Raw genomic sequence first — 23862 nt, forward strand, 5'->3', positions numbered from 1 at the left:
AGTGGTGGGGGTCAGTCTCATCTCTCAAGTAACAGGCAACAGGACAAGAGGGAACGGCCTCAAGTTGCACCAGGGGAGGTTTAGGATGGATATTAGGAAAAATTTCTTCACTGAAAGGGTTGTCAAGCATTGGAACAGGCTGCCCAGGGGAGTGGTGGAATCACCATCCCTGGAGGTATTGAAAAGATGGGTAGACGTGGTACTGAGGGATATGGTTTGGTGGTGGTTTTGGCAGTGTTGGATTGATGGTTGGACTGGATGATCTGAAAGGTCCCTTCTGACCTAGACAATTCTGTGATTCCAAAATGCTGAAAATGGGTACTGAAAATAACCACAAATGCAAAAAATCCAAATGCAGCGCTGGCCTGGCAGCTGGCATCTGTGCCACGCTGCCCATATGGCTCTAACCAGAACATGGTCAGTACAACTTCATGGGACTCTCTTTTCTGAGGCACCAAATAATTAACACGCCCACAGCTGAGGACTGCCGTCCAGCGAGCAAACGCTGCTCCTGGCGCTTGAAGCCCTGCGTTGACTCTAATGGATTTCTAACCACCACGTCTAAGCTAGAATATAATTAAAATGGAAACAACCTAATCATAATAACAGCCAGACCCCGCGTCATATGTGAACACTCCTTCCAAACTACCTTGAAAAGCACTCTCAAGAGATACAGTTCCTGTTTCTCATCATTAGGTACTACTGGTTTTTAGTTTACCTCAGCCAATAAAGTGTTACAAATTCAAACCACCCTGATGCAGTCAAGACAGAAATGGGACAAAACTCTGACTATTCACCTGACCCCCTCTTAGGTTGCACAAACTTTGGTGGTTTGGATGAAACACAATGGCCCCTTGGGCACGTGTCATCCCTGGGTTTGAAGAATATCAAAACACTTCCTCATCTCAGCTGGGTTTACGCTGTATCATCACTGATCATGCGAAGCTTGGGATCTCCACAGTGGGCTGCTGGGATGTCAACTGACATCCATACGAGGGGTAGGAAGTACTTTCATTGAGAAAGTATCTGGGTGGTAAATACGAGCTGCAATAGCTATTAAAGCAAAAAATATATCTGATAGTGCTAAAAGTGAGCAGAACTTCCACAGGAGACGAGTTTCACACTTCGGTTCCCAGCAGAAGGTGAGTAATGGTAGTTTTGTGGAAATAGGACAAAAATAGTTTGCCTAGTATTTCATTTGAACATGCAAATGTTACATAAATTTATGAGACTGTGATAAAAAGCGGTGAAAAAAAAACCTTGTAAGAATCCAGAGAGCGTATACAGGGCCGACAAAAGAAAGAATCTATACAGGTTTTGTAGGTTTTTCTGTTTGCTTTGGATGTATGTATTTTTTAATGTCCAGGTTCATTTTCTTAAGACATATGTATTTGTATGTATGTGTGTTTATATCTTTATAACAAATTATGAAAAAAGTAGAGAAACGAGGTTGCGGAAGAAGAGTAATAAAGTGCATTCACGCTGGATAGCTAGCTAACTGAGAAACTAGTCCTGAGTTCACAGCATTTTACATGTGCTACAGGGTCCACCTACTCCAGCTGGACTAGAAGACTTTCCACAAAAAATTTAGGGCTGAAGGCATCAGTGCTCTGCATCTGCACGAACCTTTGCTCAGCACTGTGTGTACCAAGCACAGTCTAATTCACAATGAACTCTTTTCATGCTTTTAAACATAGTCATTTAATTCTGCTTATTTTAACGATAAACATCTAATTCCCAAGCTGACTATATTCAGTGAATGACACTTATTCAACATCCATGCTCAGAAGCAGGGGAGGGCACTTCCCTTCGAACATCAGTGGTGGTGTGCCTGAACGGTCGGCATGCCTGGGCTCCTCCAGCCAATAATGTGTAATAGTCATCTCTGGGAAAGGCAGAACCCACATTTTCATCCTGAAGAGCTCCAGCAGAGTAAAAAGGAATCTCTGTACTTTCAAACGACACACAAAACTTAGAGGTGGTGACACATCTGTCATAAAATTCATATGGACAGGTCACCTTCAAAAGATCTACCTTGAAAAGCTTTAAGAAAAATCCCCTGCGTCGAGAACTTCCATCATTTTTTTCAGTGCGTGTATTGTCTGACAGGGTTGTGTTTGGTTAGTAACACGTACCGGCTCATGCACAGAAGTGCTGACATCAAGAATTAATTTGAGGATATTTTCTGGCTGCGAGCAGTTGCCGCGCTTGGTCCTCCCGACATTGATCACCAGTGCTAAGCTTCAGGAAAACATCCAAGGACACGCTTCGCTTCAGTGCCCAAGGAGGTTTATTGCCTTAGCATCCAGGGCTCATTTCAGAGCGGGGGACAGGCTCAGGGTGGACAGCAGTGACTGCAGCCTCTCTGCCATCCCCCGATTTGGAGCCACCCCCCGCCGGGCAGTGCCACAAGAGAGACGTTGTGGCTGGTAACGCGTGCGTGTGTTTCCAGGTACCCACTGCCCGGGTGGCACTGTGTGCCAGCACCGACCCAGCGCTGGTCTGGGGCTGAAATGTGTAAAGACTAAACCATCTGAAAAAAGAACATGGCCCTTACCTTTGGAAACGCCACAGAATACAGCTTTCCCTTGCCCTCCATTCCAAAAACATTATTGTGGCTTCAGAAAGAATTAACTCTTACGAGAAGTCCATGAATCTGGAAAAGATTAGAAATTTGAATGAAATAAGCACTGCTCTGACTGCTTTCTAATTGGTTAAAACTGCCAGCAAAGGGAAAAAAAAGGCATTACTGCTTTTCTCATGCTTACAAAATATATTTAGAATAAGTTTTATAAGCCACATATTTGTCTTCTGTTGACCAGAATAATTTAATTAATAATTTAATTAATGCCTGAAAGCTACTAAAATAAGGCTTAATACCCCTAACAAGACATGATACATTTAGTTAGGAAACCACACAAGCTGGCATTTCTTAGAAAGACAAAGGATTTGTGTAAGCTGGCATTTCTTAGAAAGACAAAGGATTTGTGTCATAGAAAAACAAATGCTATAAAATTAAGGAAACTTTAAAAATTCAATGCAATTTCTGTTGTATCTGCTTTCAAAGAATAAACAGACACTTTATAATCTTAATGTTTTCTGCTAAAATGCAGATGGTTACATTCTGCCTTCAGTTACACTCGGCAAATGTGGAATTCTACTTCCAGAAAACAAGAAACGGATTCGGCAATTTCTTCGTGTGAAACATAGGGAGAAACAAAATGGCACGTACAAAACAAAGACAGAAGTTTATGACTTAAAATGTGATGAAACCACGTCAATGATTAGGACAGATTTCCATGTTGGAAAACAGTATAATCATTTTAGTTTTCTTTCACTGCCTTTCTCTGTACCTAATACAGTATCTTCCTTCTTTCCTCTCTTTTGTTGGCCTTAAATTAGAGAAGCGTACCTGTTCAGGAAACATGCTTATTAACATGTTCAACTTTTGCATCAAAATATCATTACAGTAAAAACTACAGTAACAACGTCAACAACCCTTTTTCACCCACTGCTTTGGGGTTGGGGTTTTTTTTGAGCAAAAATAGCATGTGGCTTTTTTTACTCTGGATCTGACTAAGTGAAGCCTCAGACGTAGGAGATACTCAGAATTCATGGAGTTGAATTTTTCTCCAACTGCAAACCAAAATGTATGAATAATGTTGTTATTTGCAAGGCTGGTATAAATCTGGAAGAAGTCCACGAGGACTTGGTAACTGAGAAGTTTTGCCTCCTGTGTTCCTGTGACTGACTTCAGTTAAGTTCTGTAGGCTCACATCAACCAAAGTACAAGGATCGCATTTTTTTTTCCCTCAGAGGGAGATTTTTTGAAACATTACACAAGCTTTTAAGATCACAACTTTATGTTATGGTGAGCAACCTGATCTAACATCAACAGTAGCCCTGTTTTGAGCGGGGAGTTGGACCAGATTCCCTTCTGAGGTCCCTTCCTGCCTAAATTGCTCCTTTCTGTAATTCTGTGGTTAGTTAAAAGGGGGCTTCATTCACGAGTGAGACAGTTGAACGCTCCAGAATAAATTAACATTATTGTTGAAGGTGTGCCTTGATAAGGAAAGTGATCTGAATTTGCCTTTAAGAAAATGAATCTACGTGCTCGTTATCAATTATACTGAAGATGTAATTATATAAAACACAACAGTTTAGTACTGCTTTAGTTAGAAACATCAAGGAAGTGAGTTAAGTACAAAAATACTGAGGGGAGGCTGGGGGAGCAGGGCCTGCTCCGCCCGATGAGAGCAGACTCTGGGGGGGCCTAACAGGAGCCCCCCCTTATGAGGAAGTCATCGAGATGGCAAAGCCATCACAGTGGCGCATGGTGGGAAGGCAACAAGATAAATGCAAATGAGAGAGGTTCAGATGAGGTATAAGGAAAAGGTCCTTGCCCTGGCGGCCAGTCAAGCATGGGAGCAGGCTGCCCAGAGGGGTTTGCACTCTCCATCCTTGATGGTTCTCACGAGCAGGCTGAGGAAAACACTCAGCAACTGCGTTTGGCCTAATCCATGACCTTGCTTGGACCAGGAGGTTGGCCAAGTGTCCTCCTGAGATCCATTCTAACCTGAATTATTCCACAATGCTGTGACTCTCAGTTGGTTACTATCCTATTTTGAAAGCACCTATGGCATGTTTTTTTTCCGTCCCGATCCTTTGATGTAGGAATTATTTAAAATAAACAGGTCAGAGTGTGGATTCAGACCCTGTCTTGCTTTTTACAATAGCATGTACACACAATAACACTTTCAGCCTTCGCATCTGCCAGATACCCAGTCCTGCAACTGTTTTGCCTGTACAACAGTAGGGGATGTTGTATATATTTTAACCAAAGTCAGAGACAATCTGCTATTTCAGAGTGAGCTGATGCAGTAAGTTTGCCTCCAATTTCACTTACCCTTTGTTTACCCAAGGTGGTTGTACCAAAGTCCAAAGAATGACACAAGCAGGGAACAAAAGCGACGGCAGACACACCCTCTGTGGACTTTGCTCTGCCAGTCATACTTTCTCTTAGCTCACGCGCCTCTGCTGTGCAAACGGACAGATCATCTTTTCTGCGATAGATGATGTTTTTTACTGAAGCTACGTGTTAGCTTTAGCTCTTGTCTGAAAATATAATCTGGAAATCTTACAAACAAGACTATTATTTGCCGTTGATTTTAACAGTCTTCCATTCCGCCGGCATTTGCTATCTGCTCAGGGAAAGCCCGTGCTCTGAGCCACGCTCACAGCCCTTCCGCCACCCGCAATCCCGAGCGGCCGCCTTGGCCACCGCCGAACTTTCCCGCCCGGACGCCGCGGTTTGCCGGGGCGGCTCCGTCCGTCCCCCCCGCACTGCAGCACCCGGGGGGCCGGTGCGGGTCCTCCTCCCCCGCCCCCCTCCCCAACCCCCGCAATACCTGCGGGGCGCGGGGATTAACGGGGAAGGGGTGGGGGGGAATATCCCCGCCCCCCGCCCCGCGCGTTGCCATGGTGACGGCGTCCTGGCAACCGCTCCCGCAGCCCGGCCTGCGGCCGCCCCGCTCCCCGCCGCCGGAGGCCGCCGCGCCGCCGCCGACCCACGGAACGAACGGCCCACCGACGGACGGACGGGCGCAGAAAGGAGGTCCCGGCGCTCGGCAAGCGGCTGCCGTGGCGGCGGCAGCGCGCTGAGAGCGGGCGCAGCCGGGATGCGGGGGAGAGAGGGGCAGCCCCGTCCTGCCCGCAGCCAGCACTGGTGAGTCTGTCCCAGCGCTGTCCCTCCGTGTTGCATGGCCATCGAGCGGCGTCTGCGCCGTCCTGTCCTGTCCTGTCGGCTGTCGCGCACCCCGTGTCTCCACAGCCATCACCGCGCGTGCCGGTGGCCTTTCCACGGAGGAGCGCTGCGGGCCCCTCGGGGCCGGCCTGCGCAGCAGAGCCGTGGGCCGGGTCGGGCCACCCGCACGGCATGGCACCGGCACGGACCCCAGCGCTGCAGAGCTGCACTGGCAAAACCCAGCACCTGAGCAACCAGACCTATGTCTCGAGAGAACCCTTGGCCTGGGCTCTGAGCCATGCCAGCATGGTCACCCCTCGCCCATGGTCACCTCTTGCCCATGGTCATCCCTCCCCCATGGTCACCCCTCTCCCATGGTCACCTCTCCCTCATGTTCACCCCTTTCCCCCACGGTCACCCCTCTCCCATGGTTACCCCTCGCCCATGGTCATCTCTCCCCCATGGTCACCCCTCGCCCACAGTCACCCCTCTCCCATGGTCACCTCTCCCCCACCTCTCTCCCTGCACTCCACGTTCATCCATGTTCACAAAATGTCATAGCAGTGCAGAGGGGGTACGCAACGGTTTGTTTCCTGTGACTCACTGACACAGTCAGGTTTTGACCGATCTTTTTGCTGAGTTGCAACACGGGGACTTTTCCACTTACTCCAAAATGTTGCCCCGAAGCGCTTCAGAGTCACACCGGGATCGTGCGGCTCCCGGGGCGGTGCTGTCATATGCTCCTTGTACAACAACCAAAGCGGTTTCTATTTTAAGAAGAAAAGAGTGATTAAAGTGTTTGCCTAGGCAGGTATTTCAGTCTGCTTTGATTCCCATGTGACTTGTGGCAAGTCACATAGCCCCCCCTCCCCTGTGCTTCACTTCCCTACGTAAGGAAAATAATATTTTCAGGGATAATAATGCTTTCCTAACCCACAGGCATATTGTGAGAATGAATGTGAAAAATGCTCTGAGCTGTACAGACATTACAGCAAGTATTAGACATAGGTTATAATGGAAGATGAAGAACACTACAGATGTGATTATCCTTCAAAACAGGAGAAATGGAGAACCTGCAGAAAATAAACATGCAAGGCAGTCTGCTGAAGTGGGGAAGGGATGCCACAGTACAAATAACAAGGAGTGAACTTTGCATCGCTAAAAGTGTTTCTTCAACATGTCCCACGTATGATTTTTTTTCCAAGCTTTTACATGTCTGATGTCAGTAACTTAAAGAAACAATAAAGAAGTACCCCTGTTTGTATGGAAAAGCTGCCTTCACCGATGAAGTGAACTGTTATTTTTGGCAATCAGGCATACCATTTACAACTGGGAAAAATCTTTATCTCATCCGTGTGACAAGTACATTTGTAATATTCAATAGATGAAATCAATAAGCCAAAATTTACTGGGTTAATATATAATCATTTAAATGGCTATAGTAGTATCAACAGAAGGCAACAACATTAAGAAAAAAAATTAAGCGCCTGAAGCCAGTATTTCAACTGCTATCTAAGTTGATCCCAGTTTACTGCTGTTAAAATTGTAGCTATGTGAAATTACATTCCTCTGAATCTAGTCATCAGAACATCTTATTTTTTCTTTTGTTTTATATTTATTAGTCTACATCAGTATTACACACAGTCATAGAGAGGAAATTTGTCATTAGTTCTCACAGCTGTCTGTTATTGTTTGCTGCAAATACCTACAAACTGCAGAAAAGTTTTGTACAACTGCTGAACATCATCTTAATGCGTCCTTTCTGGATGTTGGATCAGTCAAGAAACCTGAAAATTGGTATCTCCCTGCATACCAAGTGATGTGCTTAAGGAAGCAATAACAAATGAATGAGAAGTCCATCTGTGTAACATTTTTTTTGTGCGCACAATTTCTCCAGACATTTGCATTTAGCTGCATGGCTAATGGTAGTCTGGCAGAAAAAGCAAACACTTCAAGCAATCCTATGCTTACTCTGCTGCAAACATTTGTTTCAATTAATAATAAATGGATACTGAAAGCCATAAGATTAAAAGACTTGAGTTGAGGATTTTTCCGTTTGGCTGGTTTTTATAAGGTGTATTTCACTGAGAAACTGCTAGACGTACAGACTTTAATATTTGTTCTTCATTTTTCTAGGTAGCATCCAGTGCTTTGCTGCTGTGATACACATAGCTCTCCTTAAACCAATGGGATATTCCCGTGTTTATAGTTAAATTGTTTTTAAATGCATCACGGCATCAAGGTCATTAAAATGTGTTATGGCCCAGAGGAGTAAGAGTAAATGAGCTCAGAGCTACTGAGAACTGGGTGCCCAGTCACTGTCTAACTGCACGGTACAGCCAGGAGGGTCGCCCCGCAGAGCGGTGGCATTGTCTAAAAAAACCAACTGGGAAAAACTACAAGTGTGAGGAACAGATTGCAGGACTGGACATTCAGTGTCTGCACAGGATTTTTGAATGCAAAGTCATCATAATGATACCCAGCTCTTATACTGCGCTTTTTACTTACAGGCATGTAAGAACTTAAACAAGGAGGTAGGTATCATTATCTCTGTCCTCCAAATAGCCAAATTGAGTCATTAGGCATGGAAATAACTTGTCCAAAGTCATCAGGATCAGAGACTGAGCAAGGAATTAAAATCAGACCTTCTGAATTCCAGTCTAGTGTCATTGCTGCTCAGCAACCCAGCTTCTCTTAAAACTATTTTTTTCTAATTTGTAGTTTCTGAAGCACCGTACTATAAATAGAACTCGCATACTGTGACAATGTTTGCTCTCTGCTTTTAGGCAGTGCTTTCATACGTTTCTAAAGCACAAACATGCTTTGCATTTTGAGATCTCGGACGATAGTCCTATCACCTCTTTACAAATTATATTTGACTATTTTGTTTCAATAGCCCTAATTTTCTCTGTTTGTATAGCATATTGCACTGGATTTCATCAGCCATTGCAAAATTCTTTTCATACATCAGCCTTTAGTTTTCAGCGAGGATTTTAGGTTCCCCAGGAATTCAGACTCAGGCCATGCTCATTCTCTTTATGGTTAAAAATGTTTATTTGTTTTATATAGGGTGGAATATTTGGATTTGATTTAGGCTACCATCTTTTTCATTAATTTAGTTTCTGCCAGTGGACAAAGCTACTGAGCCAGATACTGGTCTCACAGCAAGATATCTAAAATGTCTTTCTGAAGCTATTTAACAGAGCTACCCGGCTGCAACGTCTGTTACAGTCTGTCTGGCTATGTCTAAAAATTAAAAACAGAATCTATATTCTTACCAGAGAAGAATTTACTTACAACATAAAGTGTGGTCATTTAGATTTGAAGACAAATTAATATAAAACTAAGTTTTGCTAAACTATGCTGATGTCCATCACATTTTATTTGGGTTTCTGTCTGCCAATGCTTTTACCTGAAAAACACCTTAACCCTAATCATCTGCTGTCATGAAATATTTTTATTTCCTTCTCTAGCCAATACTTTCTTAAGCTTTATGATAATCCTGTAGATTTTACTTTGTTATTCATTGATTGATGATGTCTGAGACCAGTAGGCAGACTGGGGACAAGAAGTTTGTTTCCCTCTGTCCTGCCAAACCAATTCTGTGGGTCAACAGCAGATTTCATTTCAAGGCTGTCAACCTTGCCTTTTTCCAAGAGTATCGTTTTCACTATGAAAAGCTTTTTAGCAGTTTTTGGTTTTCATTCTTTTGTTCTTTTGTATTGATTTTTATTTGCATTTATTCCATAAGCAATATTTGAACTCCAAGATCAGAGCTGTCAGCGTAATCTTAAACTTTACTTAAAGGTTCACATAAAGCAGAAGCATTAAATCATTTCAGTGCCAGATATAAACTATTAAATAATTCAATGTGTACTTTTTCAACAGACATAAATTATTGACCAGAGAATGGCCCAGCGAAGCCCAATCTTCCCAACTCTTGCCCCTTCTGAAAGGTACAGTTCGGATTGTAAAAAATAAAATCTTCATCTTGCAAAGTATTATGTGTGTCTCAATTCCCTACCTGTAGTAATGCTGTGACTTGGGACTTTGGCATTAGGATGCAAAGCAAAGTGAAATACTGCAGACTCATTCAAATCATGGCCTAAAGCAATTCCTTACTCAGCTTTTACTTAACCCTTTCCCAAAGAAATTAAATAGTTTAAACTGTAACTGAGTAGAAGTCCAAGAATACTATACTTTAGCCAGTCTTCTGATAGCATGGAATAAGTGTAAAAACTCAGAGCCAGAAGTGACCTATGTTGGAGCCCTCATACATCTCTATCAATATCATCATGGTGAAAGTAAACTGGTAATTTGGCTCATTACCAGGAAATGACATGGAGAACACACAGTAAATAACAGAGTTCCGAGAAAAAGATCTCCTTTTTCAAAGTGGGGTTGAACTTGTATCTTCCACTTATGCTTCTGAAAATTTTCTTTATTCTTTACAACATATAGAGGCAGGAAAAGATTGCATGCATTAGCAGCCTAATTTTTTTACTTTGAGCACCCATGAGCTCTGCCACTTTCCATGAAAGCTATGCAGAGCAGAGCTCTCTTGAAAAATCTAGACAATTATTCAAGGAACCCAAATGTAAGCTGTTCTGGGGGGAAAATTTGACTTCTAAGACTATGAAAAGCTTGTCATAATTTTGGTCTCGCCTCGGTTTCTACCGCTACATATGCTCCTGCCCAGTTCATGGGGGGACAAGCTTCTGTATGGTATTACAGCATAGCTGTAGAGACTGAAAAAAGGAATGGACACAAGCTACTCCTTTTTAGTCTCTGTCTGTTTCCATTTAATTTGCAGTATCTACCTTCTACAGTTACTGCTTTGATTAAGCCTGAAAACTGTAGAGACAAATAGCACTACTTTTGAAACTCGGTAAAGGGGTTTTAAACTTGGATTCTTAATCAAATTATAGTTCTGAATTGTAACTACTTTTGTAATGCTAATGTCCTATTCTTAAGATCCTATGCTTTTGTAAGCTTCTTCAAAGAGCAGGAAAAAGAGCCTGACCTGCCTTTGCACAAGATACACGCAGTAGCCAACACAGCACCCACTTATTTATAGCAGTGGGCTCCCTCTCTGCGAGTACTTTGGTGCTTCTCCCCGTGTCGCTACTAAGATAGGATCGCACTGTCTCCAGCGGAAAGACGTTGCAGAGTTTTGTGTGAGAACTTAACAATATCTGGATATTCTTCTTCACTAGACGGGTTCGAAACATAGCGCTGCACAGCCAGGCGTTGACAGCGGTCCCGTTGGCATCTGCAAGCCTGGTGGATCAGCTGGAAGACAGAATCCTAAGCCATGAGAAAACAACGGCGGCTCTTGTGGAACACGCTTTTCGCATTAAGGAGGACATTGTTTCCACTCTGCACAGAATGCAGAACAAAGGGGGGGGCGACCGGTTGGCTAGGCAACTCTTGGAGGAACATATCCGAAACATAACGGCAATAGTGAGGCAGCTTAATCGGGACATTGAGGTATGTTAAGAATTTTTCACAGGACTAATGCCATCTCAGCCTCTTATTCCTTCTAACTTAGTAAGAAAGTTTACCGCAGGACAACTAAAGGTCAGACAAGGTCTGAAGATCCTGTAACCTTGTAAATTGTTTTTATAACTTGAAAAACTGTTTGCAAATTACAAAATTCTTTCAGTGGCTATGAAAACAGCACAGGATCTTAGCATATAAACACAGAAACCTTTGTGGTACTAATAAGCTTGCTTTCAAAGGCCGCACTGGAAAACCTTGAAAAAATGAATTAATGCGACACTAATACCCAGCTCAACGGCAGCCCAAAGGCTGTGCTGTATAAACACCAGGAAATGCCTTAGCTCTATAATAAACTTTCCTTCACTTCCGACTAACTGACGACACCAAGTAGCCAAACCCAACTGCTCATTTTTATGACCTAACCGTATGCAGATACGTGACTTCACATCTGCCCTCTGCTGCAACGAGCAACAGGGGCGTGGTGGGGAAAACGAGAGGGCAAAAATTAGTATTTCTGTCTCCATTCCATTGTCAAGTTATACTTTATACATATTATGCTATTTATGTGCAGACTGGACACTAAGAATAAGAAATAATAAATGACCTAAAAGGTACCTGGTTTAGTGCGAAACAAGGCAAAGCTTTTACTAAAGTAATAATGAAATGCTATCTGATGTTACTGAAAGACTGGAAAATAATGAGTGACATTTTAAGCGTACATTAAATGTGACATACTGAGTTTATATTTGCATATGAATGTTTTGTAGATGCTGCAGGAACAGATACGTGTCAGAGACAATCTCAGCTATGGAACAAATTCTACCCTGAAGAGTCTGGAAATGCGGCAGCTTTCTGGGTTAGGAGATCTTCGGGGAAGAGTTGCAAGGTAAAAGTCAACACAGAGGGATATTTTGGGGACCTGCTAACGTTGTTTCAATCTTGAAGTATGAATGTTAATGATAATAGGCTAAATTCCACCTTGGCAAAATTCCCAGGATAGTTTTGCTCGGTGTTTTCAAGGAAATGAATAATAATCCTGTGCATTCCAGTATTACAAATTAAACCTAACAATATCACCCTTAATTTCTGAAACCAGTTTTTAACAAATTACCTCAAATTTCTTAGGAATTTGGATTTGGTTCAGCTTTTAAAAGTACTATGGGTAGACTGGTCTATCTTTGAAACAAATTAATTAGCACAATTATAAAGGCAGCATGGAACAATCTGCACTTGTAAAAGAACAGAATAGTTGCACATTTTTGCATATGTTTTAGAAGTAAAAATCTGTGCATTCAGTTATTGGTTAGCCATATTAAAAACTACATAGGCTACCTGACACATCAGGAACAGAAAACTATAAAATAGTAGAGGTTTTACAGGCTGCTTGAACTCCCGGTTCCAATTGTGCAACCACACAGACTCCAGGTTGCGCCATCAATGACATGTTTACAAACCCCAGGACCACAACACTTGCTTAAGTGTCTGTGAACTAGAACACAGAAGACAAAGGATATGTACACCTATAGAAAAAAGACCTAATCTGGCCTGAAGCAGTTTGGCTAACAACTTTGCTGGAATTATACTTGTCCTGAATTTGACCTACTGTCTATATTTCCCAGAAGATTTTTCTTTTTTTTTGTATTTCAACTGATTTAGTGATAACCTCAACACCCTACAAAAATAATCAGGGAGGGATTTTCCTTGAACTAAAGTTTTCTCATCAATTATTTGATTGTTTGACGTTTCCACTGTAACTTTCACAGCCCATTTTGTAAAGAATGCTTTAGAGAGGTTTTACATACTTTTTTTTTTTTTTAAGTTATGCACTATCCTTTATATGCACTATGCACTAGGAATAAACTAGGCAAGTTTGTTTCATCAAATCAGAAAATCGATCGAAATATATAGAGAGGGAGAAATATATACACACACATATATAGCTGTCCCACTGAGAAATCCCTGAGCAATGTACATGCCTGGATCTTCCTGCTTCTTTATATAAAAAGTCCACTCTGAGGTCATACTACATCCTGACAGAGGTCCGTATTTGAAGCAACACAGTTACTGGCACCTTGTGAAGCAAAATATAGCGCCTTTGCTACCAATAACAAAACCGAAGTGAATGAAGCATCGCAAGGGGGCCCTTGCCTGGCTGAGGGGTTGGTAAGGGGATCGGTGGTGGGCTCTGCCAGGATTTCTTCTGTTATTTACTTAAGGCAACACCCTCGTACTGGGCTGGGGTTGCAATTTATCTGATAATTGCGTGAGATTATTCTAATCTGCCTTATGTCAGGCTATGCAATGAATGTTGTATATTTGTATTCATTACCGTAAGAGAATCAGTTTATTGTCTTTTAACTGTAACCTTCTATTCAGCATTATGCTCTCTACATAAACATTTATTTTCCCTGAATAAGGAAGAAAATAAGCTTCCCTTTATCAGAAATCAAGTTAAAGCAATGTTCCATGGGAGAAAGCTAGTTGCCTTTATTTACAGACATATTCTGCTTTGAAAATGAGTGTTCCTGTGAATAATGATTATAGTAATATCCGGAGATTGCGGTCAAGATGCCTGTCTGTTACACTGTTGGCACTATACAGATACTTACCAGAAACTTTTGCTGGGATAAACGCTTTCTGATCACTCTAGCAATATTCCTTATGTAAAATGAGCCGAACTCACCTAATGTAATTTTACTTTTACATCTAGTCCTGCTAGCTGTCAGATGAGTTCAAAGAGGGAAACCTTAGAAACATGCCCGAGTTACCGTGGGTTACCAATTTGCTGTACATCAGCTCTCAGCCACAGTCAGGGTGCTACGTATGGCTCGGGCTGCAGTCACGGTAGGCGAATTTAACTCCAAGTACATCACATTTGCTCTAGGCTAGAAGTGTGCAGATGGACAATCAGTGTGAATTAGTTTATACACGCCACGTAATAGGAAATCACTTAAGTCTGAGCCTTTTGGGCCTGTAAAAATTTCAGTGTCAAACTCAGGATTCTGGCCAAATTTCAGTTGCCGTAATTACATGCATTATATTACATCCTATTCAACTTCAATATTGGAGAGAGCGGTGTTTATTTCCTAACACCAACTGTTCTGTAACGTGTCAATATATCATTGAACAACTGTCTCCTTATTTCTTGAGGGCTGCTGCTTTTAATGGCAAGAACAGGGATCCCTACACGCACATACAGCTCCAAACCCACGCCACCCACAGGAGCGAGGTTCAGACAGACCTCACAGTTGAGCTCACCTGCCTCACAAAATCAACCAAATTCCCCAGCAGGAGAAGACTGAGTATACATTACAGCTCATATCTCTGGGCCATTTCTCATTAAGCAAAAGTTATTGATGAATTTGTAACGCATCAATGCAATGTTCATCATGAATGACGCTGTACATTTTCCGAAGACTCAGCATTATTATTAACTTTAAGAAAAATATTACCTCTATTAAATTCAGTGATATGTTCAGCAGAAAATTAGATACGTGCCTATAGATCCATTACTCCAGTCAGCTGTCCCTGATGTTGGCAATTTGATTTATCAAAACAAACAGAGATTTATCAGATTTATTTCTCATTATATTAGATCATAAAACTCACGAGTAGTGCCTTATCATTTGTTTACAGAATAACGTATGCACTATGATCATTTATCTGGAAAGTTTAAATGCAGCAGCCTGGTCAGAACCATAGCAGTAGCTGTCTCTAGAAGCTTCCTGACAGCTGAAACATCCAGAGAAACGGCAACTATGCATGTTCAAACTGGGCCTACTTTGCATATATAGATGATTTTTATATACATTATAGATCTGATTCATTTCAGACACTCTGGACTCATTACACGTAGGCAGATTTTCCTACACCTCACAGAAGATGAGTTGGATGCATCTGGGATGCACTGCATTTATGAAGTTCCTAAGTACAATAAATCTGCTGCCCTGTGGCTACTTGCCATGCAGGAAGGGCGCTCGGGGAGCCTGCCCCGGGCTCCCTCCTCCAGCCTACACAGAATCTACCAGCTCGGCTCTCCTTGCCCAGTGCAGCCCCCGGACGTCTCAACTTGCCTTTCACTGAAACATCTCCTGTTCTAATAAAACAGGAACATTAAAAATCTGTATGTACCATTATAGCATATTTATGTAGCAACCTGTTCCAGAGTAGTGGTGTAGTTCTCAGCTTTATCTAGTCCTTGGTGATATTGAATAGAGCAACCATTGTGTTTCAATTTCTTAGAGATCAAAGACAACAAAAATATCCTCCAGTGTGCCAGAAAAATAACTTTTGCTTTCGCTTACTATGACTTGAAAGGTGGTTGTTTGATAATTTCCCTGTTTATATTAAACATTACTGGTTTCTAAAGTTATACTGTATTCCGAATCTGAGAATAACACTTGGCACTATGAAATCTCTCCATTTATTCTCCATTTACTAATTTCAGATAAGTACACAGGTTGGTAATCAGAACTTTCAGAAAATGTCCTCCAAAATGCAACAGTAGTAAAAGGCACACATTCTAGTGCATCTTTGGCCCAAATTTCAACAGAGCATGTGTGCAACTGCACATAAAAACTGCACTGGGTTGTTTGTATGGCCAGCTTCAGCATTTCAGATGTGAATTATTTACTGTGCATTTCTTTGTTTGCCACAAAGTGGTTTTATATAGAGCTCTTATATTTTTAAGCTAGTATTCTTCCTAGAAATCTTAATCTATATCTCATTTTTGCTTCTGCTTTTAAGATGACCAAACCTCAAAAATTGTTTAACTTCTGTCTTATTCTGTGTCTACAGAACACTAATGTTTTTTTCCAGGTCAAAACTAATCAGGTGTTTGTGAGTGAGTACAATATATTTAGCAAAGAGACTTCTCTTTGGCCACTTCAATATATGGAATACTGTTTAAAAAAACCCCAACAACATAGGAGGATAAATACTCCATAACTACAGACAATGGAATTTAAACTTTATTCCGACTTTGTTTAAAAGGGTGCCAATTACAGTATCCCTGTAGAAAAATGAAATAATCTGATTAATACATACCATGCTGACACTAAATTAGCATAAGTCAGAATTTTAATATTTCAGTTCCCATGCAACTGTATGACCTCTTTGATCACAGAAGTGCGTTCCACAAAGAAGTGATGCACTGTGATTAAACCCAAAACACTAATTTGCTTTAAAAACAATTACAGATGCCTGCCATTTGCATTTGCTACAGTAGTTTCAAAGCTATTGCTTTTTATATTTTCTGTCGTGCCTCAGAGAAACAAAACTAAGCAATTTTTGAGTCCCTAGGTTTTTAGTGACTAGTAGCAAGATGATTTCATTCCTCTGATTGATCCTAACAACACGGAGAGATTTGGCTTCTCTCATCTTTCTACAGAAACTGCCTGATTGTAGGACCTACAAGTATGGTTCACTGCTATGTAAACCTTAGCTGGTCTTCCTACAGGCATTACTAATTGTTCTCACAACGATGAACTGCTAAACTATAAATGAATTTCTACAACTTTTATAATTTCTTTGTGTTATTTTCCATTACTGATTATTTTCGTATTGAAATTGTACTGTAACACTAAGCAGATGCTCTGTCATTTTAGCTGTTACTTTCCCTTCATACTTAATGATAATGGTAGTTACTGTAACCGAGGTGATGAAAATGCATGTTGAAATGAAAACCTTCAAACTGAAATGTGACTAAAAAGAGGTTAAAACGTGTCGTTGGTTTAGGTAATGACTTAACGTGCCTTAACTTGTTCCATTTCGCTCTTTTTCTTCCTCAAATTGTAACTGCTGTCTCTTCTCCATCAGTTTCATAGATCAAATTTGGTAACGTTGCCAATTACATATTTCCCTTAGCAAAAAAATATACGTGACTCATACTTCACAGAGGTCTTTCTCCTGAAATTACAGCATTTACATTTTTACAGCTCAGTTAATGTCCCTATTGTATTACTGTAGGTGAAACCCACCTGACAAAAGTATTTTTGAAACGTGGTAGAAAATGCACATATTCTATAGCACATGTATCTTGAAAATGTTACAGCATCAAGAAAAGTTCCAATGTGAAGAAAGGAAACAACAATTATTATGTTGCAGAACTGCATTTCATAGTCTTTTGTGAGGCAAAATTTCTGTTGCTTTCAATGACAGTTTTACGTAAATAAAGACTAATAACTGTAAAATTTGCCCCACATTGTTTACTACACATATTAATTGTATACTGCTATTTCACAAATAAAAATAAGAATGTAAGACTCAGAGGAACACAGCTACAATAATGAAAAAATAGTCCTCAATTATTTAGGCTTTTAATCATGTAGGTGAAATCACACACACCTTAACAGATGTCTTTTGGAGTATGACAAAAATACGAGCTATTGAAATTCTGCATCTTTGCATTTCTAATGTGATTTCCCTGACTGACAACAACACAGTCTACACATATTATGTCAGTACCAAGAAAACAGGAATGTATATGTCAGACTATTTGACTTCTAGTCCCATTTGTGAGCAGTTTGCTGAATACTGTGAGTTGTATCTCCATTCGTACAGTCTCATAAGACATTGTTTCGCTAGACAGCCAGCAATTTCACAGAAATGCCCAGTCTAAAATGAATACTTTAAAAAGCTTGTACTTCGTATTCTATTCAGCTGTTGCTTTGGTATTTATTTATTCAAACAGGTGTGATGCTGGGTTAGCCCGACTGTCTGCAGAGCATAAAATTACATATGAAAGACTTCAGAGCCTAAGTAAAGACCAACACACTTCCAAGCTGATCTTGGAATCCAAAATCAAAGAGGCAGAAATACAGGTATGGTATTTGGACCAAAGCGATCCACGTATGGGTAAGAGTTATAGTCTAATTCACACAGACTCCATTACTGTTAATTATTATCCCGGGAGGTCACAGATTTACAAATGGAGAGGTGTATCTGCTCACAGTCCTTATTAGATTGAATATTGGTACCTAGCTTCAGTATTGCACTGATCTAACTGAAAAAAAGGTCCTTAATTTGCTGCCTTTAGCATGCCACCTAGAAGGGGCTAGTACTTATGGGCACCTGAAAGGACTCCAAGAAAGAATAAAAGTCAGTGATTACTGGCCTTAATGGCTTCTTGAGGTTGGAATGTGAACATGACATAGACGCTCTACAAAACTGCCACGCAGTGCAAGCATCAGTGTCTCTCCCTGTATGTTTTGGCCTTCCCAGGATGACTTTATATGTATTTGAACACAATTTTTGAAGGTCTGCAAAACAAAACTGGTTTTGGGTTCTGTGAATCCATTAATCTGTCCGTCAGGTTTCTCTTCCATTGGGTATGAGAATGGAAGTGAGACTAGATACAAGCAGAGACTTATGACATTAAGGAAAAGGATTCTTCATACCTCCATCTCACGGCCTTCCCATTTTCTTGGGCAACAAAAGTATTTTACTTCTTCATTTTGCGGTAGGTAAAGGTTAAAATCCACTTTACCTTTCTCAGAAGACAACATGCAAGGAGCATGTTGTCATGAATCTTGTAAAACAGAACGGTATGTTTTGTAAAACTGAGACAATTGTTTCGGTGAGAAATATTTTGTTAGTAATGACCTATCCCCAGTTAAATCCAGCACTTTTATCACTGCAATAGTCATGATACATGAAGTGATGAAGAATATCACTCAGTATTGATGGAGTGCTTTGCCATTTGTTTACTCTGCTTATGTGGCAACAGGGGGATGTATGGATCATGTAAATAGAGCTTTCTCAAGGAGGGGTGGGGGGCAAGCAGGCAGACACTCTCAAGGCAAGACTGTTGAAATTATTTATGTCTGAAAAATTACAGTTTTCACAATGTGGGTATTTGAAATATTGTGAAATATTATATTTTTCATGATTAAGTAAAATGTACAAATTCAGTAATTTTTCAAGTGTCAGCAAAAATGGCCCTTCTTTAAGATCTTCTCTACTGTTATGAAAACATCCCAAATGAGGCTGTGATGAAATGCTGTTGAGAAATAGTAAATTCTGAATTTTGTTTCAGATTTCTCATCTTCTGAGCAGAGTAGAGCAATCAATAATGCAACAAGAAGCTAAGCTGAAGATTGCCTACAAAGAGAGCAACCAACAGCTCCATCTTCTGGATACGAAGTGAGTGCCCGGGAAACCCTGCTGCTGCCATGTGCCTCAGAAGACAGGGCCTTAATTTTCCAAGTTTGACTGTTGTAATCTTCAGGCCTACAAAAGCATGAACCTGTTTAAATACGTATGTGTGCACAATAGGTATTACAAAAGCACAACGGTCTGTCAAGTGGGACTCACTTTCAACAAGAATTCTGCCCCTAATGTGGTTAGGTAATTTTTAAAAGCCCTTTAAGTCCCTAATTAAATATTCAGGTAGAATTTATGTTAAAGAATACAACTAAGGATCTTCATAAGAGTGGCTTGGCACCTTTTTGGAAGAACTGTAGGAAGCAACGAATGCTGGAGGTGACTGTCAAAAGCAGAGCAAAAAGTTCAACTCAAGCAACCAGCAAGCAAGGCACAGCATTCACAAAGTGCTACTGCTTTTAATTGGCTTCGAATATTGAATATATAAGTCAAATACCTAAATTATTAATGATAAGCTACTGTGCTCCTACTAGACACCATATGGGGATATATTCAATTCTGATATTAACTCCTCTCCAGGCACTTCACTCGGTGGCAGTCCTGGCTTATGCCACCCACGTCCTTACTGCTTATTGCTATCCTCACGCAATCCCATCACTTAAATCAGTGAAACTGTTTGCAAACCAGACGGAAGAATAGATCCAGATTTCAAATATTGACTGGAAAAAAGACTGCCCAAAGAAAACAATTTCAGTTAGCGTAAACTTGAGGTGGGTATAGGCAACGTAAGTAGGGTTTATGAACCAGCATTGCCACTAAAATAAACAGGTACCAAATCTGTGCTCAGATTCAAGACCTATGGACACAAGGGTTATAATCTGAATGGATGACCATATTCTGTTCTCAATGCTGCAAAGATTTTGCATCTACTATGCCTCAAAATGCCATACTGTGTTCCGTATAAATAACTCCTGTTTTGTTGTGCTCTTTCATCTTTGTTTTCTAAAATAATGTTGCCTTATCCAGTCTAGTAGCCTTAAAGTTCAAAGATTCATTGTAAGTGTCAAGAATGTATTAAATTGTCATTAATTTTTTATGAACATGTTCATAAAAAAAGTCACTGCTGAATGACCAAAAGTTCTGCTCTTTTGTATCTGCTAATTTCTATTATGCTCTTAGATTAAAAAATGCTATTGAGGAACTCAGCAGCCAGATTTTGTCTGCACGTAGCTGGTTGGAACAGGAACATGAAAGGATTGAAAAAGAGCTTGTGCAAAAAATTGACCAACTCTCATTGACTTTTAAGGAAAACACTGTAAGTTTCGTTAAAAGGTCCTAATAATACTTCGCCGGAAGTATTCAAAAGCATTAGTAATAACCAAGATGATGTAACTGAGATACTATTTGAGTGAGATTTTCAGACCTCCTCAATATTTGTATAACTTTTCATTGATGTCAAGTATAACATCCCCACAGCCTGAGAGTCTTCAAATAAATGTGATCACTTCTAAATAGATCGGTATTTTAGCCTACAGTAATCAAGTCAGTTTAAACCATTTTATAAAAAAATTATAATTTCTTACACTTTTGAATTCCACATAAAAGATGATCAATCAATATTTGTTGCATGTTTGGGAAAGACCACCGTAATTTCATATGTAGACTAAATCATTACAATTCTTTTTCCCTGCTCTAGGAAATGAGTGAAAGAGCTATAGAGATGAAATTCAACCAAATGGCAGAGAAAATTGACAAAATAGAAGAAATACAGAAGATAACCATGGAAGCACATGAAGCAAAACAGACTGAAGAAAAGATAAATATTCGCATTGGAAAACTTCAAAATGAGATAAATGAAGATATAAAAGAAATGAAAGCTGAAGTTAATGCTGGTAGGACCATAGTTATCAAGTTCTTTATTCTGAATTGTGGTAACAATGATCAACCTATAATAACATGCAAAATGCCTTTGCTTGTATCAAAGCAGTTTAAAGACTTTTGGGCCAGATGTAATGGCTGCACCTGTGGCATTAAGAAGGATTTTCACTAAGTGTGAAATTCACAGCAACAAGAGGTGACATCTTACTAGCTTGGGAGTGCTCTCCCCAGAGCACACATAGGCACAGCTTGGCTGCCATCGGGGCCGGTTTTGCCATCAGCACACAATTAGAGTCCTATTTGTCTTCAGAACTTTTGCTGTCTTCCTAGCGTAGAGCAGAGTGTTACGGTAGGAACTGCATTCTGATACTAATTATGCGATACTCTTGCTTTTGATCATGAACTAATTTAATTCTCACCTGCAATCAGGGTTTGCAGCTATCTATGAGAGCATTGGGTCTCTACGGCAAGTTCTAGAAGCGAAAATGAAGCTGGACAGAGATGAACTACAGAAGCAGATCCACCAAATGAAGCAGGAGGTTCCAACGTGGGGAGAGGCTGGACCGTGACTACAAGATTTGGTCTGAGAGATTAACGTTTACCTGGCTAAACAGGCAGACTGAAATCTTGTTCCAGTCTGTAATCCAAATTAAATGCATGTACCACATGACATGCAGCTGTTGCACAGGCCCATGTGATTGCTCAAAGCAGTAAACGCAAGCTCTTCACAGACCAACCCACAACAAGCTCTTATGGGCTGAGGTGCTGCTTTGCCACTGCACTACTCCAGTTGCTCTCAGGAGATTAAGCACCGTGTAAAATTGGAGTAATAATTTGGTGAAGCTGGCACCTAATTTACTAAAGGCATTCCAGTGCTCCCCAGTTTTGCAGGCTTGATCAGGCAGGTGTGTATATATATAAAAAAAAAAGCACCTGCACACACCCACTTTTTTTAAAAAAAAAAAACAAAACCAAACAACCAAACCAACAAAGAAGTCGATATCATTTGTTTAACATCAGTTTGGCAAGGTTCTCCACCTTGATACAAATTACTTAACTGAAGTAAACGGACATTTTTACAGTGACTTTCTCTACTACTGACTTCCTGGGGAGACAGAATTGGTACTAGACAGGCCAATTTTCAAAACCTAGATACCATCAGAACATCTTCATTTAGTTTTGCAAATATCCTCTGTGTGCGTGCGTAAACTAAGTAGTGTTATCAAATGTAGTTGTAGACTAAGATGATTCATGAACAACATAAGAAACTTAACTCGCGTGGTCTTCAGTCTTGTGACCTTTTTAAATTAATAACCAAGTGGAGCTGAGACAAGGTAGAAGATGTATATAGAGTATTTTATAACTGGGCATGTGTTCCTGTGACTTGTTTCATTGTATTGGTAAAAACTTTCAAAGGTTTGAAAACAGAAGAGAAGGTGATGATCTAATATAGTCTGGAGAATGTAATGTAAAATAAAATGCAGTTTATGATCTGTTTCAAAATTTTTATAGAAGTAAAAAACCTGATTCTTCCAGTTTAAGACGACTTTAATAATTTAGTGGATTCAAACTGCTAATTGCGTCAACAGTATTTCCCAATAATAATGGTGCTTATTTCCATTCCCAGAACAGAGTACATAATGAAAAATCAGCACCCATATGGCATATTAATCTAGACAGGAAAAGATATATGTTGATTTTATATCTTCATTCATAGCTTGATATTGCTCCTCATGTTTGTAAATCCTGCAGGATTAAGCACTCATGAAGAATAAGAGACTTCATCCAGTATCCTATTAATTTATATTATTAACAGTAATTCATATACAAAAATACAGTTAATTTACACAAGCATTACTGTTAAAGCAAATAAATTAATAGGATGTCTCTGCACTGTCTTTAATGGACCTTTCTTTCGGCCAGTATTGCAAAACTGTATTCCTATTTAGAAAATCAGTGGCCAGTTTCTCATCACTTCCATGAAAGAGGGTTTGGCCCACAGTCACCATACTAAAAAAAAAAAAAAAAAAAAAAATTTGCTCCAAAAACTTAAACTCATTAACTTTGGTAGAACAGTGTAGTGTGTAAAAATCAAGAAAATCATCTTTACAGGATGACCACCTAAGTTTATTTTCACTTCCTAGATAGTTGAAAGTAATTTAATGTATGAAAGATACATGAAGTTTTTGCAACTCTGGCACCCAATGCTCTCTGGTAACAAAACTGCCTCTGTTACTCCTGTTTTGTATTATCCATGTGCTGTAAAAGATATTTACAATGGCAGCTAAGGGGAAAGCCCAGTTCAGTAAAGGGAGACAACAAAATGCTTGCAGATATTTCTTAAGAATCGTCTTAAAAATTCATTCTTTCTTCTTGTCTGTGTTCTTATCTATTCTTCGATATTTAGCCATGTGCAGTGAAAAAGCTATCACTGGTGTTTTATAAAAAAAAGGAAAAGAACAGAGAAAGAAGCAAAAAGAGACAGCACAAAAACCCAACATTTTTTTTTTCTTCTGTAATTAGAAATCTGTAGCTGAGAGAATCTGGTATGATACGAAGACCATACAAGAAATCAGAGAAACAATTTATATAGGACTTTAATAAAATGTTTCTCTTGTAAAAATCTTGTGTGATTC

At 40.2% G+C, this 23862-nt stretch overlaps 1 protein-coding gene across 1 annotated transcript; it reads left to right on the forward strand.

Annotated features, from left to right (window-relative positions):
* The first annotated feature begins 5594 nt into the window (after positions 1-5594).
* FAM81A (family with sequence similarity 81 member A) lies at positions 5595-22079 on the forward strand. Its single transcript, XM_054215380.1, has 9 exons — positions 5595-5725; positions 9632-9699; positions 10960-11233; positions 12013-12131; positions 17937-18066; positions 19281-19387; positions 20528-20663; positions 21045-21240; positions 21656-22079. Exons 2-9 carry the CDS (start codon positions 9653-9655, stop codon positions 21793-21795), a joined length of 1149 nt encoding a protein of 382 aa, XP_054071355.1. The 5' UTR covers positions 5595-5725; positions 9632-9652; the 3' UTR covers positions 21796-22079.
* Positions 22080-23862: the final 1783 nt, after the last annotated feature.

The sequence above is a fragment of the Rissa tridactyla genome, chromosome 9, assembly GCF_028500815.1.
Source record: "Rissa tridactyla isolate bRisTri1 chromosome 9, bRisTri1.patW.cur.20221130, whole genome shotgun sequence".
Lineage (NCBI taxonomy): Eukaryota > Metazoa > Chordata > Aves > Charadriiformes > Laridae > Rissa > Rissa tridactyla.